The 17043-nt window shown below is 40.7% G+C and overlaps 1 protein-coding gene across 1 annotated transcript; it reads left to right on the forward strand.

The window, feature by feature from the left end:
• Positions 1-2294: 2294 nt before the first annotated feature.
• LOC114780645 (serine-rich adhesin for platelets-like) lies at positions 2295-17005 on the forward strand (the record flags this gene model as incomplete). Its single annotated transcript, XM_028967762.1, has 9 exons — positions 2295-2495; positions 4476-4592; positions 4726-4790; positions 5158-5347; positions 6433-8982; positions 10414-10772; positions 10891-14707; positions 14756-15856; positions 15905-17005. Coding segments are annotated over 9 exons (9501 nt in total), but the record flags the coding sequence as incomplete, so codon positions are not given.
• Positions 17006-17043: the final 38 nt, after the last annotated feature.

The following is a 17043-nucleotide window of genomic DNA, read 5'->3' on the forward strand; positions in this document are numbered from 1 at the left end:
TGTGATAACAGAATGATTTGCCTGCTATCTCTTATCCTTCAGTACAGTGAACACAATACATCACTGACCTAAATAATGGAAGCTTATAATGCGTCACAAGGACACAACCAGTTTAACTTCTTCACTAGTGTTCAGTAGATCCCAATAAATTAAGAGGAAATATGTTCACAGCATATTTCTTAATTAATAAATAAAAATGAACTGTACAATAACTGTACAGGGAGACCATTAGAAATTAACCAGTTTGTCTGGGTAAGCTACATATTATTGCTGCCTGGACTGCAGTACTGCTCCTCAGACTTTACTATGATTTGTGTTTAGGTGTGTGTATTTCTCCTGTTTCCTCTTTAAACTGCTGTCAGAATAACATGCATGCAGTTCAGTATGGAGAATTTGTTGTTTCATAAAAAGCAAGACATACATCTGAACATCCTCTAGACCAGGGGTGGGCAAACTACCGGCCTGTTGGTCTTTTTAACCCAGCCTGCTCAAGACTGGTATAGATCTGCCAAAATAAATTATGTGAACTCATGTGAACTCATCCTGTAATGCCTGGCATTCCACCAGATGGAGCTGAAGATCTTTGCCCAAATCTGACTTGCGTGGTAAATGAGCAGTCAAGCAATGCTTTTCAACTAGCGAGAAAGATGCAAAAATGGTGAGGAGGTGAGGACTCTAACCTCTGGTTATTTTGTCTTGGTTGCATCAGCAGCAAAAGCAATGTCTGAGGTGTGGGACAAATTGGACCATGATGTTAATGAACGTATAAACAACATATTCTTGACAAAGTCAACAGTACAAAACAACCATTTTTTACTTACTGAATAGCTAGAACGTGGCTGTTCTTACTTTCTGGAACCACGCAATGGAGACGGTGGCTAACCGCCCACATACACTTAACTGTGTTAGACCCCCATGTAACACACATCTCAGTATGCAACATTCAACTATTTACATCCAACCTGCTCATTTCAATTTCTTTCTCAGTCTAGCAAGGCTTTCTACAAAGTGAAAGCTGATCAGCAACACTGTCCCAGTCAAATTGAATGTAAATATTAACACAGTAAGGCCTTTTTTATGTTTATGTAAGAAATGGATGCATCTGGTGCTGGCCCGGGGTGTCTGACAAATTTTAAAAGTCAGTGTGGCCCCTGAGCTTAAAAGTTTACCCATCCCTGATCTAGACTTATATCATGTCTCATTAGCATTATGTGTGTTTTTGTCAATGTTTACTTGCAAAATTATTCACAAAATTCTGTTGTCTATATAATAGGTATGACATCCATATGCAGTATTAAGAAATGACACTTGTCAACTGGAAAAGACTGAAAAGTAAGCACAACAATCTTATATGACATTAGAGATGAGTGTTACACTGAATTGTTAGGATTTTGTGACAGCTCTTAAAAAAAGAGATTTCTATTTTATTCTTTACAGAGACAACGAGTCTGACCTTGTACTGAAGTAGCAAAGGGACATGTTTTGGTTTTCTTATTTGATTATGATGAGATTATGAGAAATGTTTATGGTATTTGACAACATATTGTCATAAAAACTACTAATCAGCTAATAAAAAAAGTAACTTTTTGGCGTCTGTAACATATGATATGGCACCCTTTTTGAAAAGGCTTATAATGGAAAACTCTCAATCAATTCAGTGAGGTTTGCCAGAGTTTGCCGTTTTTTTAGAGATGGCAGAGATCCTATCACCTTATTCCAAAATGGACAGAAATCATGACCACCCATTACATACCGGAGATAATATCATTATGTGATTGGAAAGACACAGCTACAAACATTATATCACAAATTTGAGCTACATGTATTCCAAACTTAAATTAAAAACACAAAACTAAGCCTGTGAAAACATTTCTGTACAGATTTTCAAAAGTGCAACATGACTTGTATGATAGTATGCTATCAGAAAAGTGGCGCCTGCTGGTAAACAGTGACGTTATAGTTTTGTCTTATGAAGATAATGGCTTCAGAACAGCTATGGTGCATCCACCATGCACTGTACGTTTCTCATTTACTAAGATAAAAAAGATAACACTCCACACAGTGACATTATTGCTTTGACGCACACAATGTCATGCTGAAGGACTAGTGACTATTAAATCCCAGATCAGTTCATTCTTCAGCTGGATTGTAACTCAGCAACATCTTTCTCAAGTTATTTGAGAGCCCAGCTTTAATTTTACAAGATAGTGGATGATTCTAGCTCTGTGAAATGAAGGTAAGAGAGGCACCAGCAATATGGTCACTGCTGTTTTGGATTTTTGTATGCTTAATAGCACAAGGAATCAGCGGCGAAAGAAATAAGACCTCAACCTCATCTGGAAGTAAGAGAGCATCTGAGGAGTTGAACTGGTCATCTCCAGATAATCCTGGACATGAGTCTGAGGATCAAGTCTCCAGCCATGGTGGTCAGCAGGGCGGGGAGCTGGACATTAGCAAACTTCATGATAAAGAAGACATCTGGAAACCACTGTACCGTGAGTATTGAGTCTTTATAATGTGACTATTTGGATTTGTGGATCTAGATGAAAAAGTTTTACATGTTTGCATATGTTACTTTTCTAGGGTAGTATATTCTTGCGCTGGACCATCTGACTATAAAATGTACAGATAACCTCAAATGCATGGAGAATGCTAATGTAGGTCAGTTAGTGATGGTTTATATATTTTTTAGATTGAGTTCCAGTTTGCATATGAAGCTGTCATTTATGTTTGGACACAAAGTTTGGACTTTATATTTAGAGAATGTTTGTGCATGAATGCAAATAAGGCTTAATAAAAAAATGTTCTGTTCAGATTTTTGCTCTAATAATTTCAGTAATACATGTGATTCATTGGAAATACTGACTGGGTTAATTAACTGGACTATTTAACTGGACAGTCCTATAGGATAAAATTAAGTTTTGTAAGCAGTCTCCCTCCCTCGGGCAAGCGCCTCCGGTCCTTCTCGCCAGCTCCTCCAGTGCCCATTCCCCTTACTGCAACTTATTCTCCGGCTTCTAGCATGTCTGCAAGTGCGTCCCAGAACTTGTGCAATGACATAAACCTTTATTAGTCACACTCAGCAGCAAAAAGACAATTTAGAATAAGTAATAAAAATAATCTCTATAATGTGCCTTGCAGCCCTTTCCGTGGAGGACATCCAGAGTGGTAGTAGCCTAGTGGGTAACACACTCGCCTATGAACCAGGAGATCCAGGTTCAAATCCCACTGTCCCTGTAACTACTGATTGTAAATCGCTCTGGATTTATCTGTCTGATAAATGCTGCAAATGTTAAGGTAAATCAAGGCTATCTACCTATTCGGAACCATGATAGTTGGACTTGTGCTGATTGGATTTATCAAAACAGATAACCCAAATAACCCATCCTATCCTAATCAGCCTTAGCAGTTGCTGATCCTAAACACCCCAGAGGGTGACAATTCCGGTCCTAGTGAACCGGAATTGATCACTTCATCAATGGTAACTTGAAAGCACATTGTAAGTCGCTCTGGATAAGGGCATCTGCCAAATGCCATAAATGTAAATGTAAATGTAATGTGGGGGCAGCAAACTCTCTCTCCACCATCCCAAGGACATCCCCACTCCACATCCAACGCCTCCGTCAGCTTCATTACTCCAGTGTGGACAGAGGGGTCTGTTGACTAGCTCCACCAGTGGCCACAGGACTGGATGGCTGTTCATGCTAAAATAGCCCCACCAACCATTTCCTCTCCCCAGTTGCGACTGAATGTTTATGTCGTGTAGTATGTACTTATGTGCCGAGGTGTTTTTTTCAGTTCCTAAAATGTACTCCCTATTGGAGCAGTCTAGGGCTGTTTTTTATTCTCCTCCTTTCTCCCCATATGATTCTTTTTTCTCTGTTCTATTCATATTCCCTGTCTTCCTGACCGGTCTACCCCCATAGCGCCATGTGATGTTTGTGTATGTTCGGTCAGGTTGTATATGTAAGGCCAGTTTTTCGCTGGTACTTCTGACTATTCAAATGGTTTATTGCAATAGCAATAAAGAGTTCTCATATATATATATATATATATATATATATATATATATATATGTGTGTGTGTGTGTGTGTGTGTGTGTGTGTGTGTGTGTGTGTGTATAGACAGAGAGCAGCAGAATGATTAAATGTCAAATTGTAGTTCATTCAGAAAAACAGAGTAGAAGAAAATGCAAATACAAAATGATGACAGAGAGTTTCTTTTCTCAATCCTTTCTCCAAGAGCCAAGAGTGATTGATACAAGATGTAAAGGGGTGTAGTTTATTTTTAAGATTTTTGTAATCATTAAAAATCATCTGAATGCTGTATAAATCATTCCCCTACAGTGTAAAATCATAACACATTTGTTCTGCACTTTATGGTCTTTTAAATCAATAAGAAAGTCTTTGCCTTGATCTGCTGTAGTAAACTGGTTTCATTAAGTCTGCTGTATTTTGTTTCTGTTGTACCTTCAGTGTATACAAGTGATGTAGAGATTTCCAAAATGTTCCTGCCAACATACTACTGTGGAAAGGAAAGTCTTGATCTGAAGTTTACCATGACCAGGCACAAAGATGTGTTCTTGCTGAATGGTGGGTAACTCATCCATATTTCACACATTTAGATCTCATAAGATGTATTTATGTAGATAGGTGTTTTTTACATTTACAGAAGATTTGTACCCCGTGTTAGTGGATCAGCTCCCAAAATGCTGTAACCACTCAGCCCAGATGCAGGGACACCTGCTTTTCCTGAAGATTTTTCACAACAGCTGCTGCCTGCAACATGTGGTGAGGCTTCAAACTTTTTAATATTGAAACATGTTACAATAAATAAATGCCCCTGTGTGAGGCCTAATCTAGGCCAGAGAGATTCCTTACATAATAGATGAAGATGTCATCTGAATCATCATTAAGCAGAAATAATCAAAGAATGAAACGTTGCCCCAATCAAACATAATTTGCACAAAATGTTACTATCTGTCATTGTTTCAAACATGCATAAGGTAATCATAAGGTATTTGTTGTAATTCTGCACCACAGCTGATACATTATGAGGGGAATACTATGACCTATATAATAGAAAAAAAATCATAATAAATAAAATAAATGTTCATAATAATATGTATAACTCAAGGCACTTGTTTGCATCCCTCAGTCTACAGAAGAGATGCACTTGCACTCAGTGAGGCTGCAGTACTTTGACCAGCTGCTGAAGAGACGATTGCAGGCTTTTGCCATATGTCCGGTTGACACCATCAGACATGATGCACCTCAGGTTATCTGTAGAAAAGAGGAGATGACTGTGATGCTGCCTGCTACTGAACTCATGGATATCAGATTCACTGGTGAGTAGCTTCTTACTCAATAATTTAGGAAGTAGTGAATAAGCAATAAATGAGACCTCCTACTCAACATATATGAAAACATAATGAAAGAGACATTCTGTGCTTTGAATATCAGCCTCAACATAAAATAAGACAAATTTATTTCTCGAAATTACTGTGTTATTCCCTGCAGAATCAAATGCAGAATCTGCACAAGAGAGAACCTTAGTGACGCCGCTGAAGAACAGAAATGTGCTGCAAATCCAAATAAACTTATCAAACATGAAGGTATGTACAATGAAGTAGGGCTAAAAGCTAATTAGCAACCCTTTATTAATTAATCAATAAATCTATATTTTCAACCACAGTTCATCTCTCTTTAGTGATGTTTTCCTCTGTAGTAAATGTAGATGTAATCTTTGTTACCGATTCTACTACAATTCTGGTCGGTATAGCACCTGCCATTCAGCTGCTTCTGTTATAACATTATGTTAGATCTATATGTTACAGAGCATAGAGGCATGGTTTGATGACAGATAAGTTATTGGGGATAATATACATTTCGATCACTTCTTAACAGAAAGATCCTGTGGTTCAACTGATGTATCGAGACTTATCCGGATGGATGAATAAAGAAGTCATCTCATGTGCCAAGAAGAATTTGCGACTTTCAAGGTCCATTGTGCCACCATCACATGGTGGTGGGGAATTATGGGCATTTATTGTTCCTCTGCTCAAACAAGAATCACACTATAATACTACAGAAACATTGGCATCAACTGTACCATCAACTACTACATCATGCCCTGAAACTTATCAAATAAGTATAAACATCCCTAAAACTACAAAGGATCCAATCTTTGAACTCTGGGGCTTCACAGATATTCCACTGAACCCATATGCACCTACTTGCTTATCTGAAACAGTTGTTCCACCAATTGTGACTACATCCAAAACTAATACAATGACATACACAACAACTACACAAGGGCCAAGCACAATGACAGGAATGAAGACATCCACTACCATCTGTGAAGAAACAACAACAACAACGGCACACAAAACAACTGAGTCTGCAAATATAACTTTTGTAACAACATCTGAAGCAATAACAACATCACTGGCTGAGACCACAACTGCTGCCATCACATCAACTGTACCCAGTTCAAGCACACCAGAAACTACAGAAGAACTTTGTGTGGAGACAACTTCCACATCTTCAAAAACCACCGTGCTAACCACTGAAACGACCCGTCAAACTGAACTCTCAACTTCCACTGAAGCTATTTCAGGACCTAAAACAACCATTACTGTGTCTGAAACAACACCATTTACCATTTGCACATTGTCTGTTACAACTGCACAAGAGCCAACCACATCAACAAAAACAGTGACATCTACAACCATCTCAGCAGAAACAACGACATCAACAGCACACACAACAACTGAGCCTGAAAGTACAACTTCTTTTGTAACAACAACTGAAGTACTGCCAACAACATCACTGGCTGAGACCACAACTGCTGCCATCACATCAACTGTACCCAGTTCAAGCACACCAGAAACTACAGAAGAACTTTGTGTGGAGACAACTTCCACATCTTCAAAAACCACCGTGCTAACCACTGAAACGACCCGTCAAACTGAACTCTCAACTTCCACTGAAGCTATTTCAGGACCTAAAACAACCATTACTGTGTCTGAAACAACACCATTTACCATTTGCACATTGTCTGTTACAACTGCACAAGAGCCAACCACATCAACAAAAACAGTGACATCTACAACCATCTCAGCAGAAACAACGACATCAACAGCACACACAACAACTGAGCCTGAAAGTACAACTTCTTTTGTAACAACAACTGAAGTACTGCCAACAACATCACTGGCTGAGACCACAACTGCTGCCATCACATCAACTGTACCCAGTTCAAGCACACCAGAAACTACAGAAGAACTTTGTGTGGAGACAACTTCCACATCTTCAAAAACCACCGTGCTAACCACTGAAACGACCCGTCAAACTGAACTCTCAACTTCCACTGAAGCTATTTCAGGACCTAAAACAACCATGACTGTGTCTGAAACAACACCATTTACCATTTGCACATTGTCTGTTACAACTGCACAAGAGCCAACCACATCAACAAAAACAGTGACATCTACAACAATCTCAGCAGAAACAACGACATCAACAGCACACACAACAACTGAGCCTGAAAGTACAACTTCTTTTGTAACAACATCTGAAGTACTGCCAACAACATCACTGGCTGAGACCACAACTGCTGCCATCACATCAACTGTACCCAGTTCAAGCACACCAGAAACTACAGAAGAACTTTGTGTGGAGACAACTTCCACATCTTCAAAAACCACCGTGCTAACCACTGAAACGACCCGTCAAACTGAACTCTCAACTTCCACTGAAGCTATTTCAGGACCTAAAACAACCATGACTGTGTCTGAAACAACACCATTTACCATTTGCACATTGTCTGTTACAACTGCACAAGAGCCAACCACATCAACAAAAACAGTGACATCTACAACAATCTCAGCAGAAACAACGACATCAACAGCACACACAACAACTGAGCCTGAAAGTACAACTTCTTTTGTAACAACATCTGAAGTACTGCCAACAACATCACTGGCTGAGACCACAACTGCTGCCATCACATCAACTGTACCCAGTTCAAGCACACCAGAAACTACAGAAGAACTTTGTGTGGAGACAACTTCCACATCTTCAAAAACCACCGTGCTATCCACTGAAACGACCCGTCAAACTGAACTCTCAACTTCCACTGAAGCTATTTCAGGACCTAAAACAACCATGACTGTGTCTGAAACAACACCATTTACCATTTGCACATTGTCTGTTACAACTGCACAAGAGCCAACCACATCAACAAAAACAGTGACATCTACAACAATCTCAGCAGAAACAACGACATCAACAGCACACACAACAACTGAGCCTGAAAGTACAACTTCTTTTGTAACAACATCTGAAGTACTGCCAACAACATCACTGGCTGAGACCACAACTGCTGCCATCACATCAACTGTACCCAGTTCAAGCACACCAGAAACTACAGAAGAACTTTGTGTGGAGACAACTTCCACATCTTCAAAAACCACCGTGCTAACCACTGAAACGACCCGTCAAACTGAACTCTCAACTTCCACTGAAGCTATTTCAGGACCTAAAACAACCATGACTGTGTCTGAAAAAACACCATTTACCATTTGCACATTGTCTGTTACAACTGCACAAGAGCCAACCACATCAACAATAACGGTGACATCTACAACCATCTCAGCAGAAACAACGACATCAACAGCACACACAACAACTGAGTCTGAAAGTACAACTTCTTTTGTAACAACATCTGAAGTACTGCCAACAACATCACTGGCTGAGACCACAACTACTGCTGTCACATTAACTGTCCCCAGTTCAAGCATGCCAGAAACTACAGAATCTGCCGCATCTCCAAAGACGACCAAGTTAACAACTGAATCAACCCCTCAAACTGAACTCTCAACTTCCGAACCCACAACGACAATATCTGAGTCTGTGACAACAGCAGCCACCATTTCTGGACTTTCTCTTACAACTTCTCAAGAGCCAAGCACAACAACAGGTATGGTGACATCTACTACCATCTCGGCAGAAAGTACAAAATCAACAGCACAAATAACAACTGAATCTGCAAGTACAACTTCATTTGCAACAACATCTCAAGAAATGACAACAACATCACTGCCTCAGACCACAACAGCTGCTGTCACATCCACTGCACCCAGTTCAAGTGCACAACCAACTACAGAAAGACTTACTGTGATGACAACTGCCGAATCTCCAAAGACCACTAAGTTAACAACTGAAATAACCCTTCAGTCTGAACCCTCAACGTCAGCTGTAAAAACATCAAAACCTACGACAACCATGACTGTGTCTGAAACAACACCAGAAACCATTTGTACATTGTCTGTAACAACTGCACAGGAGCAAAGCACAACGTCAGGAACGGTGACATCTACAACCATCTCAGAAGAAATAACTAAATCAACTGCACACTCACCAACTGAGTCTAAAAGCACAACTTCTTTTGTAACAACATCTGAGGCACTGCCAACAACATCACTGGCTGGGACCACAACTGCTGCTGTCACATCAACTGTACTCAGTTCAACCACACAAGAAACTACAGAAGGAACTACTGGGATGACAACTGCTGCATCTCCCAAAACCACCATGTTAACAACTGAAACAACCCCTCAATTTAAACCTTCAACTTCATCTATGACAACATCACAACCTAAAACGACCATGACTGTGTCAGAAACAACACCAGCTACGAATTCCACGATGTCTCTTACAACTTCACAAGAGCAAAGCACATCAAACGGAATGGTGATATCTACGACCACATTAGCAGAAACAACGACATTAACAGCACACCCAACAACTGAGTCTGAATGTACAACTTTGTTTGTAACAACATCTGAAGAAATCATAACCACATCACTGGCTGAGACCACAACTGCTGCCGTCACATCAACTGTACCCAGTTCAAGCATGCCAGAAACTACAGAAGAAACAATTGTGACAACAACATTCACATCTCCAAATACAACCATGTTAGAAAGTGAAACTACCCCCCAAACTGAACTGTCAACTAACACTATAACAACATCAGAACCCACAACATCAACAATCGAATCTGTAACAACCGCGGCCACCACATTTGGACTGTCTCTTACAACTTCTCAAGAACAAAGCACAACAATAGGTATGGTGACATCTACTACCATCTCGGCAGAAACAATGACATCAACCGCACACACAACAACTGAATCTGAAAATACAACTTCTTTTGTAACAACATCTGGAGTATTTCAAACCACATCACTTGCTGAGACAACTCCTGCTGTCAAATCAACTCTACACAGTTCAACCACTCAAGAAAATACAGAAGGATCTACTGTGATGACAACTGCCACATCACCTCAGACGACTATGTTAAAAACTGAAACAACCCCTCAATCTGAACCTTCTTCTTCTGCTATAGCAACATCAGAACCTAAAACGACCATGACTCTGTCTGAAACTACAACAACTACAATTTCTACAATTTCAATTACACCTTCACAAGAGCAAAGCACATCGAACGGCATGGTGATATCTACTACCATGTCAGGAGAAACCACGACATCATCAGCACACACAACAACATCTGAAGCTTTGACAACAACGACACTGGCTGAGACCACAACTGCTGCCATCACATCAACTGTACTCAGTTCAACCACTCAAGAAACTACAGAAGGAACTACTGTGACGACAACTGCTGCATCTCCAAAGACCACCATGTTAACAACTGAAAAAAGACCACAATATGAACCCTCAGCTACAGCCACTTCAAGCCAGGTACAAAGCTAGTAATGTTGAACACAAGAAATATATAACCGTAGCAGTAACTATATATTTAAAAGATGAAACAACCTATCATTCCGAAATCTGAAACTAATATTGTTCAATCTTACAGATTTCAACATCTGAGAAAACCACAGTTTTAACAACTCAAAAAACTCCTGAGGCTGAACCCTCAACTGCTGCTGTAATACCTTCAGAACCTACAATGACTATGACTTCATCTAAAACAACACAAGCTAAGATTGCCACAATGTCAGTTAAAACTACACAGAAGCAAATCACAATGACAGGAACAGTGACATCTACAACCATCTCAGAAGAAACAACTAAATCAACAACACACTCACCAAATGAGTCTATAAGCACACCTTCTTTTGTAACGACATCTAAAGAATTGCCAACAACATCACTGGCTGGGAACACAACTGCTGCTGTCATATCAAAGTCTATTACACCTTCACAAGAGCAAAGCACATTGAACGGAATAATAATATCTGCTACCATGTCAGGAGAAACCACAATATCAAAAGCACACAAAACAACGGAGTCTCAAAGTACAACTTATTTCACATCAACATCTGAAGCTTTGAAAACAGCATCACTGGCTGAGACCACGACTGCTAATGTAACATCAACTATACCCAGTTCAGGCATGCCAGAAACTACAGAACGAACGACTGCGACAAAGACTAGCACATCTCCAAACACAACCGAGTTAACAGCTGAAACCACCCCCCAAACTGAACTCTCAAGCTCCACTATAACATCAGAACCCACAACGACAATAATCGAGTCTGTAACAAAAACAGCCACAGCTTCTGGAATGTCTCTTACAACTTCTCAAAAGCCAAGCACAATAACAGGTATGGTGACATCTACTACCATCTCGGCAGAAACAACGAAATCAATAGAAAGCACAACAACTGAGTCTGAAGCAACAACTTCCTTTATATCAACATCTGAAGTATTGCCAACCACATCACTGCCTGAGACAACAACTCCTGCTGTCAAATCAACTCTACACAGTCCAACCACTCAAGAAACTACAGAAGGAACTTCTGTGGCGAACACTGCCACATCTCCACAGGCGACTATGTTAAAAACTGAAACAACTCCTCAATCTGAACCTTCTTCTTCTGCTATAGCAACATCAGAACCTAAAACGACCATGACTCTGTCTGAAACTATACAAGCTACAATTTCAACAATGTCAATTACACCTTCACAAGAGCAAAGCACATCGAACGGAATGATCATATCTACTAGCATGTCAGGAGAAACCACGACATCGTCAGCACACACAACAACGAAGTCTCATAGTTCAACTTATTTCACATCAACATCTGAAGCGTTGACAACAGCATCACTGGCTGAGACCACATCTGCTCATGTAACATCAACTGTACCCATTTCAAGCATGCCAGAAACTACAGAACGAACTACTGCGACAAAGACTAGCGCATCTCCAAACACAACCGAGTTAACAGCTGAAACCACCCCCCAAACTGAACTCTCAACCTCCACTATAACAACATCAGAACCCACAACGACAATAATCGAGTCTGTAACAACAACAGCCACAACTTCTGGAATGTCTCTTACAACTTCTCAAAAGCCAAGCACAACAACAGGTATGGTGACATCTACTACCATCTCGGCAGAAACAACGAAATCAATAGAAAGCACAACCACTGAATCTACAAGTAAGACTTCTTTTGTAACAACATCTGAAGGTATGACAACATCACTGGCTGAGACCACAACTGCTGCCATCACATCAACTGTACCCAGTTCAAGCACACCAGAAACTACAGAAAAAACAATTGTCACGACAACAGCCTCATCTTCACAGATGACCATGTTAAAAACTGAAACAACTTCTCAAGCTGAACCATCCACTTCATCTATAACAACATCAGAACCCACAACGACAATAATCGAGTCTGTAACAACAAAAGCCACAACTTCTGGAATGTCTCTTACAACTTCTCAAGAGCCAAGCACAACAACAGGTATGGTGACGTCTACTACCATCTCGCCAAAAACAACACCATCAGCAGTACACACAACAACTGAGTCTGAAGCAACAACTTCCTTTGTAACAACATCTGAAGTATTGCCAACCACATCACTGCCTGAGACAACAACTCCTGCTGTCAAATCAACTCTACACAGTCCAACCACTCAAGAAACTACAGAAGGAACTTCTGTGGCGAACACTGCCACATCTCCACAGGCGACTATTTTAAAAACTGAAACAACTCCTCAATCTGAACCTTCTTCTTCTGCTATAGCAACATCAGAACCTAAAACGACCATGACTCTGTCTGAAACTATACAAGCTACAATTTCAACAATGTCAATTACACCTTCACAAGAGCAAAGCACATCGAACGGAATGATCATATCTACTAGCATGTCAGGAGAAACCACGACATCGTCAGCACACACAACAACGAAGTCTCAGAGTACAACTTATTTCACATCAACATCTGAAGCGTTGACAACAGCATCACTGGCTGAGACCACAACTGCTCATGTAACATCAACTGTACCCATTTCAAGCATGCCAGAAACTACAGAACGAACTACTGCGACAAAGACTAGCGCATCTCCAAACACAACCGAGTTAACAGCTGAAACCACCCCCCAAACTGAACTCTCAACCTCCACTATAACAACATCAGAACCCACAACGACAATAATCGAGTCTGTAACAACAACAGCCACAACTTCTGGAATGTCTCTTACAACTTCTCAAAAGCCAAGCACAACAACAGGTATGGTGACATCTACTACCATCTCGGCAGAAACAACGAAATCAATAGAAAGCACAACCACTGAATCTACAAGTAAGACTTCTTTTGTAACAACATCTGAAGGTATGACAACATCACTGGCTGAGACCACAACTGCTGCCATCACATCAACTGTACCCAGTTCAAGCACACCAGAAACTACAGAAAAAACAATTGTGACGACAACAGCCTCATCTTCACAGATGACCATGTTAAAAACTGAAACAACTTCTCAAGCTGAACCATCCACTTCATCTATAACAACATCAGAACCCACAACGACAATAATCGAGTCTGTAACAACAAAAGCCACAGCTTCTGGAATGTCTCTTACAACTTCCCAAGAGCCAAGCACAACAACAGGTATGGCGACGTCTACTACCATCTCGCCAAAAACAACACCATCAGCAGTACACACAACAACTGAGTCTGAAGCAACAACTTCCTTTGTAACAACATCTGAAATATTGCCAACCACATCACTGCCTGAGACAACAACTCCTGCTGTCAAATCAACTCTACACAGTTCAACCACTCAAGAAACTACAGAAGGAACTTCTGTGGCGAACACTGCCACATCTTCACAGGTGACTATGTTAAAAACTGAAACAACCTCTCAATCTGAACCTTCTTCTTCTGCTATAGCAACATCAGAACCTAAAACGACCATGACTCTGTCTGAAACTATACCAGCTACAATTTCTACAATGTCAATTACACCTTCACAAGAGCAAAGCACATCGAACGGAATGATCATATCTACTAGCATGTCAGCAGAAACCACGACATCGTCAGCACACACAACAACAAAGTCTCAGAGTACAACTTATTTCACATCAACATCTGAAGCGTTGACAACAGCATCACTGGCTGAGACCACAACTGCTCATGTAACATCAACTGTACCCATTTCAAGCATGCCAGAAACTACAGAACGAACTACTGCGACAAAGACTAGCGCATCTCCAAACACAACCGAGTTAACAGCTGAAACCACCCCCCAAACTGAACTCTCAACCTCCACTATAACAACATCAGAACCCACAACGACAATAATCGAGTCTGTAACAACAACAGCCACAACTTCTGGAATGTCTCTTACAACTTCTCAAAAGCCAAGCACAACAACAGGTATGGTGACATCTACTACCATCTCGGCAGAAAAAATGAAATCAATAGAAAGCACAACCACTGAATCTACAAGTAAGACTTCTTTTGTAACAACATCTGAAGGTATGACAACATCACTGGCTGAGACCACAACTGCTGCCATCACATCAACTGTACCCAGTTCAAGCACACCAGAAACTACAGAAAAAACAATTGTGACGACAACAGCCTCATCTTCACAGATGACCATGTTAAAAACTGAAACAACTTCTCAAGCTGAACCATCCACTTCATCTATAACAACATCAGAACCCACAACGACAATAATCGAGTCTGTAACAACAAAAGCCACAACTTCTGGAATGTCTCTTACAACTTCTCAAGAGCCAAGCACAACAACAGGTATGGTGACGTCTACTACCATCTCGCCAAAAACAACACCATCAGCAGTACACACAACAACTGAGTCTGAAGCAACAACTTCATTTGTAACAACATCTGAAGTATTGCCAACCACATCACTGCCTGAGACAACAACTCCTGCTGTCAAATCAACTCTACACAGTTCAACCACTCAAGAAACTACAGAAGGAACTTCTGTGATGAACACTGCCACATCTCCACAGGCGACTATGTTAAAAACTGAAACAACCCCTCAATCTGAACCTTCTTCTTCTGCTATAGCAACATCAGAACCTAAAACGACCATGACTCTGTCTGAAACTATACCAGCTACAATTTCTACAATGTCAATTACACCTTCACAAGAGCAAAGCACATCGAACGGAATGATCATATCTACTAGCATGTCAGGAGAAACCACGACATCGTCAGCACACACAACAACGAAGTCTCAGAGTACAACTTATTTCACATCAACATCTGAAGCGTTGACAACAGCATCACTGGCTGAGACCACAACTGCTCATGTAACATCAACTGTACCCATTTCAAGCATGCCAGAAACTACAGAACGAACTACTGCGACAAAGACTAGCGCATCTCCAAACACAACCGAGTTAACAGCTGAAACCACCCCCCAAACTGAACTCTCAACCTCCACTATAACAACATCAGAACCCACAACGACAATAATCGAGTCTGTAACAACAACAGCCACAACTTCTGGAATGTCTCTTACAACTTCTCAAAAGCCAAGCACAACAACAGGTATGGTGACATCTACTACCATCTCGGCAGAAACAACGAAATCAATAGAAAGCACAACCACTGAATCTACAAGTAAGACTTCTTTTGTAACAACATCTGAAGGTATGACAACATCACTGGCTGAGACCACAACTGCTGCCATCACATCAACTGTACCCAGTTCAAGCACACCAGAAACTACAGAAAAAACAATTGTGACGACAACAGCCTCATCTTCACAGATGACCATGTTAAAAACTGAAACAACTTCTCAAACTGAACCATCCGCTTCATCTATAACAACATCAGAACCCACAACGACAATAATCGAGTCTGTAACAACAAAAGCCACAAATTCTGGAATGTCTCTTACAACTTCCCAAGAGCCAAGCACAACAACAGGTATGGCGACGTCTACTACCATCTCGCCAAAAACAAAACCATCAGCAGTACACACAACAACTGAGTCTGAAGCAACAACTTCCTTTGTAACAACATCTGAAATATTGCCAACCACATCACTGCCTGAGACAACAACTCCTGCTGTCAAATCAACTCTACACAGTTCAACCACTCAAGAAACTACAGAAGGAACTTCTGTGGCGAACACTGCCACATCTTCACAGGCGACTATGTTAAAAACTGAAACAACCCCTCAATCTGAACCTTCTTCTTCTGCTATAGCAACATCAGAACCTAAAACGACCATGACTCTGTCTGAAACTATACCAGCTACAATTTCTACAATGTCAATTACACCTTCACAAGAGCAAAGCACATCGAACAGAATGATCACATCTACTAGCATGTCAGGAGAAACCACGACATCGTCAGCACACACAACAACGAAGTCTCAGAGTACAACTTATTTCACATCAACATCTGAAGCGTTGACAACAGCATCACTGGCTGAGACCACAACTGCTCCTGTAACATCAACTGTACCCATTTCAAGCATGCCAGAAACTACAGAACGAACTACTGTGACAAAGACTAGCGCATCTCCAAACACAACCGAGTTAACAGCTGAAACCACCCCCCAAACTGAACTCTCAACCTCCACTATAACAACATCAGAACCCACAACGACAATAATCGAGTCTGTAACAACAACAGCCACAACTTCTGGAATGTCTCTTACAACTTCTCAAAAGCCAAGCACAACAACAGGTATGGTGACATCTACTACCATCTCGGCAGAAACAATG

The sequence above is a fragment of the Denticeps clupeoides genome, unplaced genomic scaffold (genome assembly GCF_900700375.1).
Source record: "Denticeps clupeoides unplaced genomic scaffold, fDenClu1.1, whole genome shotgun sequence".
Lineage (NCBI taxonomy): Eukaryota > Metazoa > Chordata > Actinopteri > Clupeiformes > Denticipitidae > Denticeps > Denticeps clupeoides.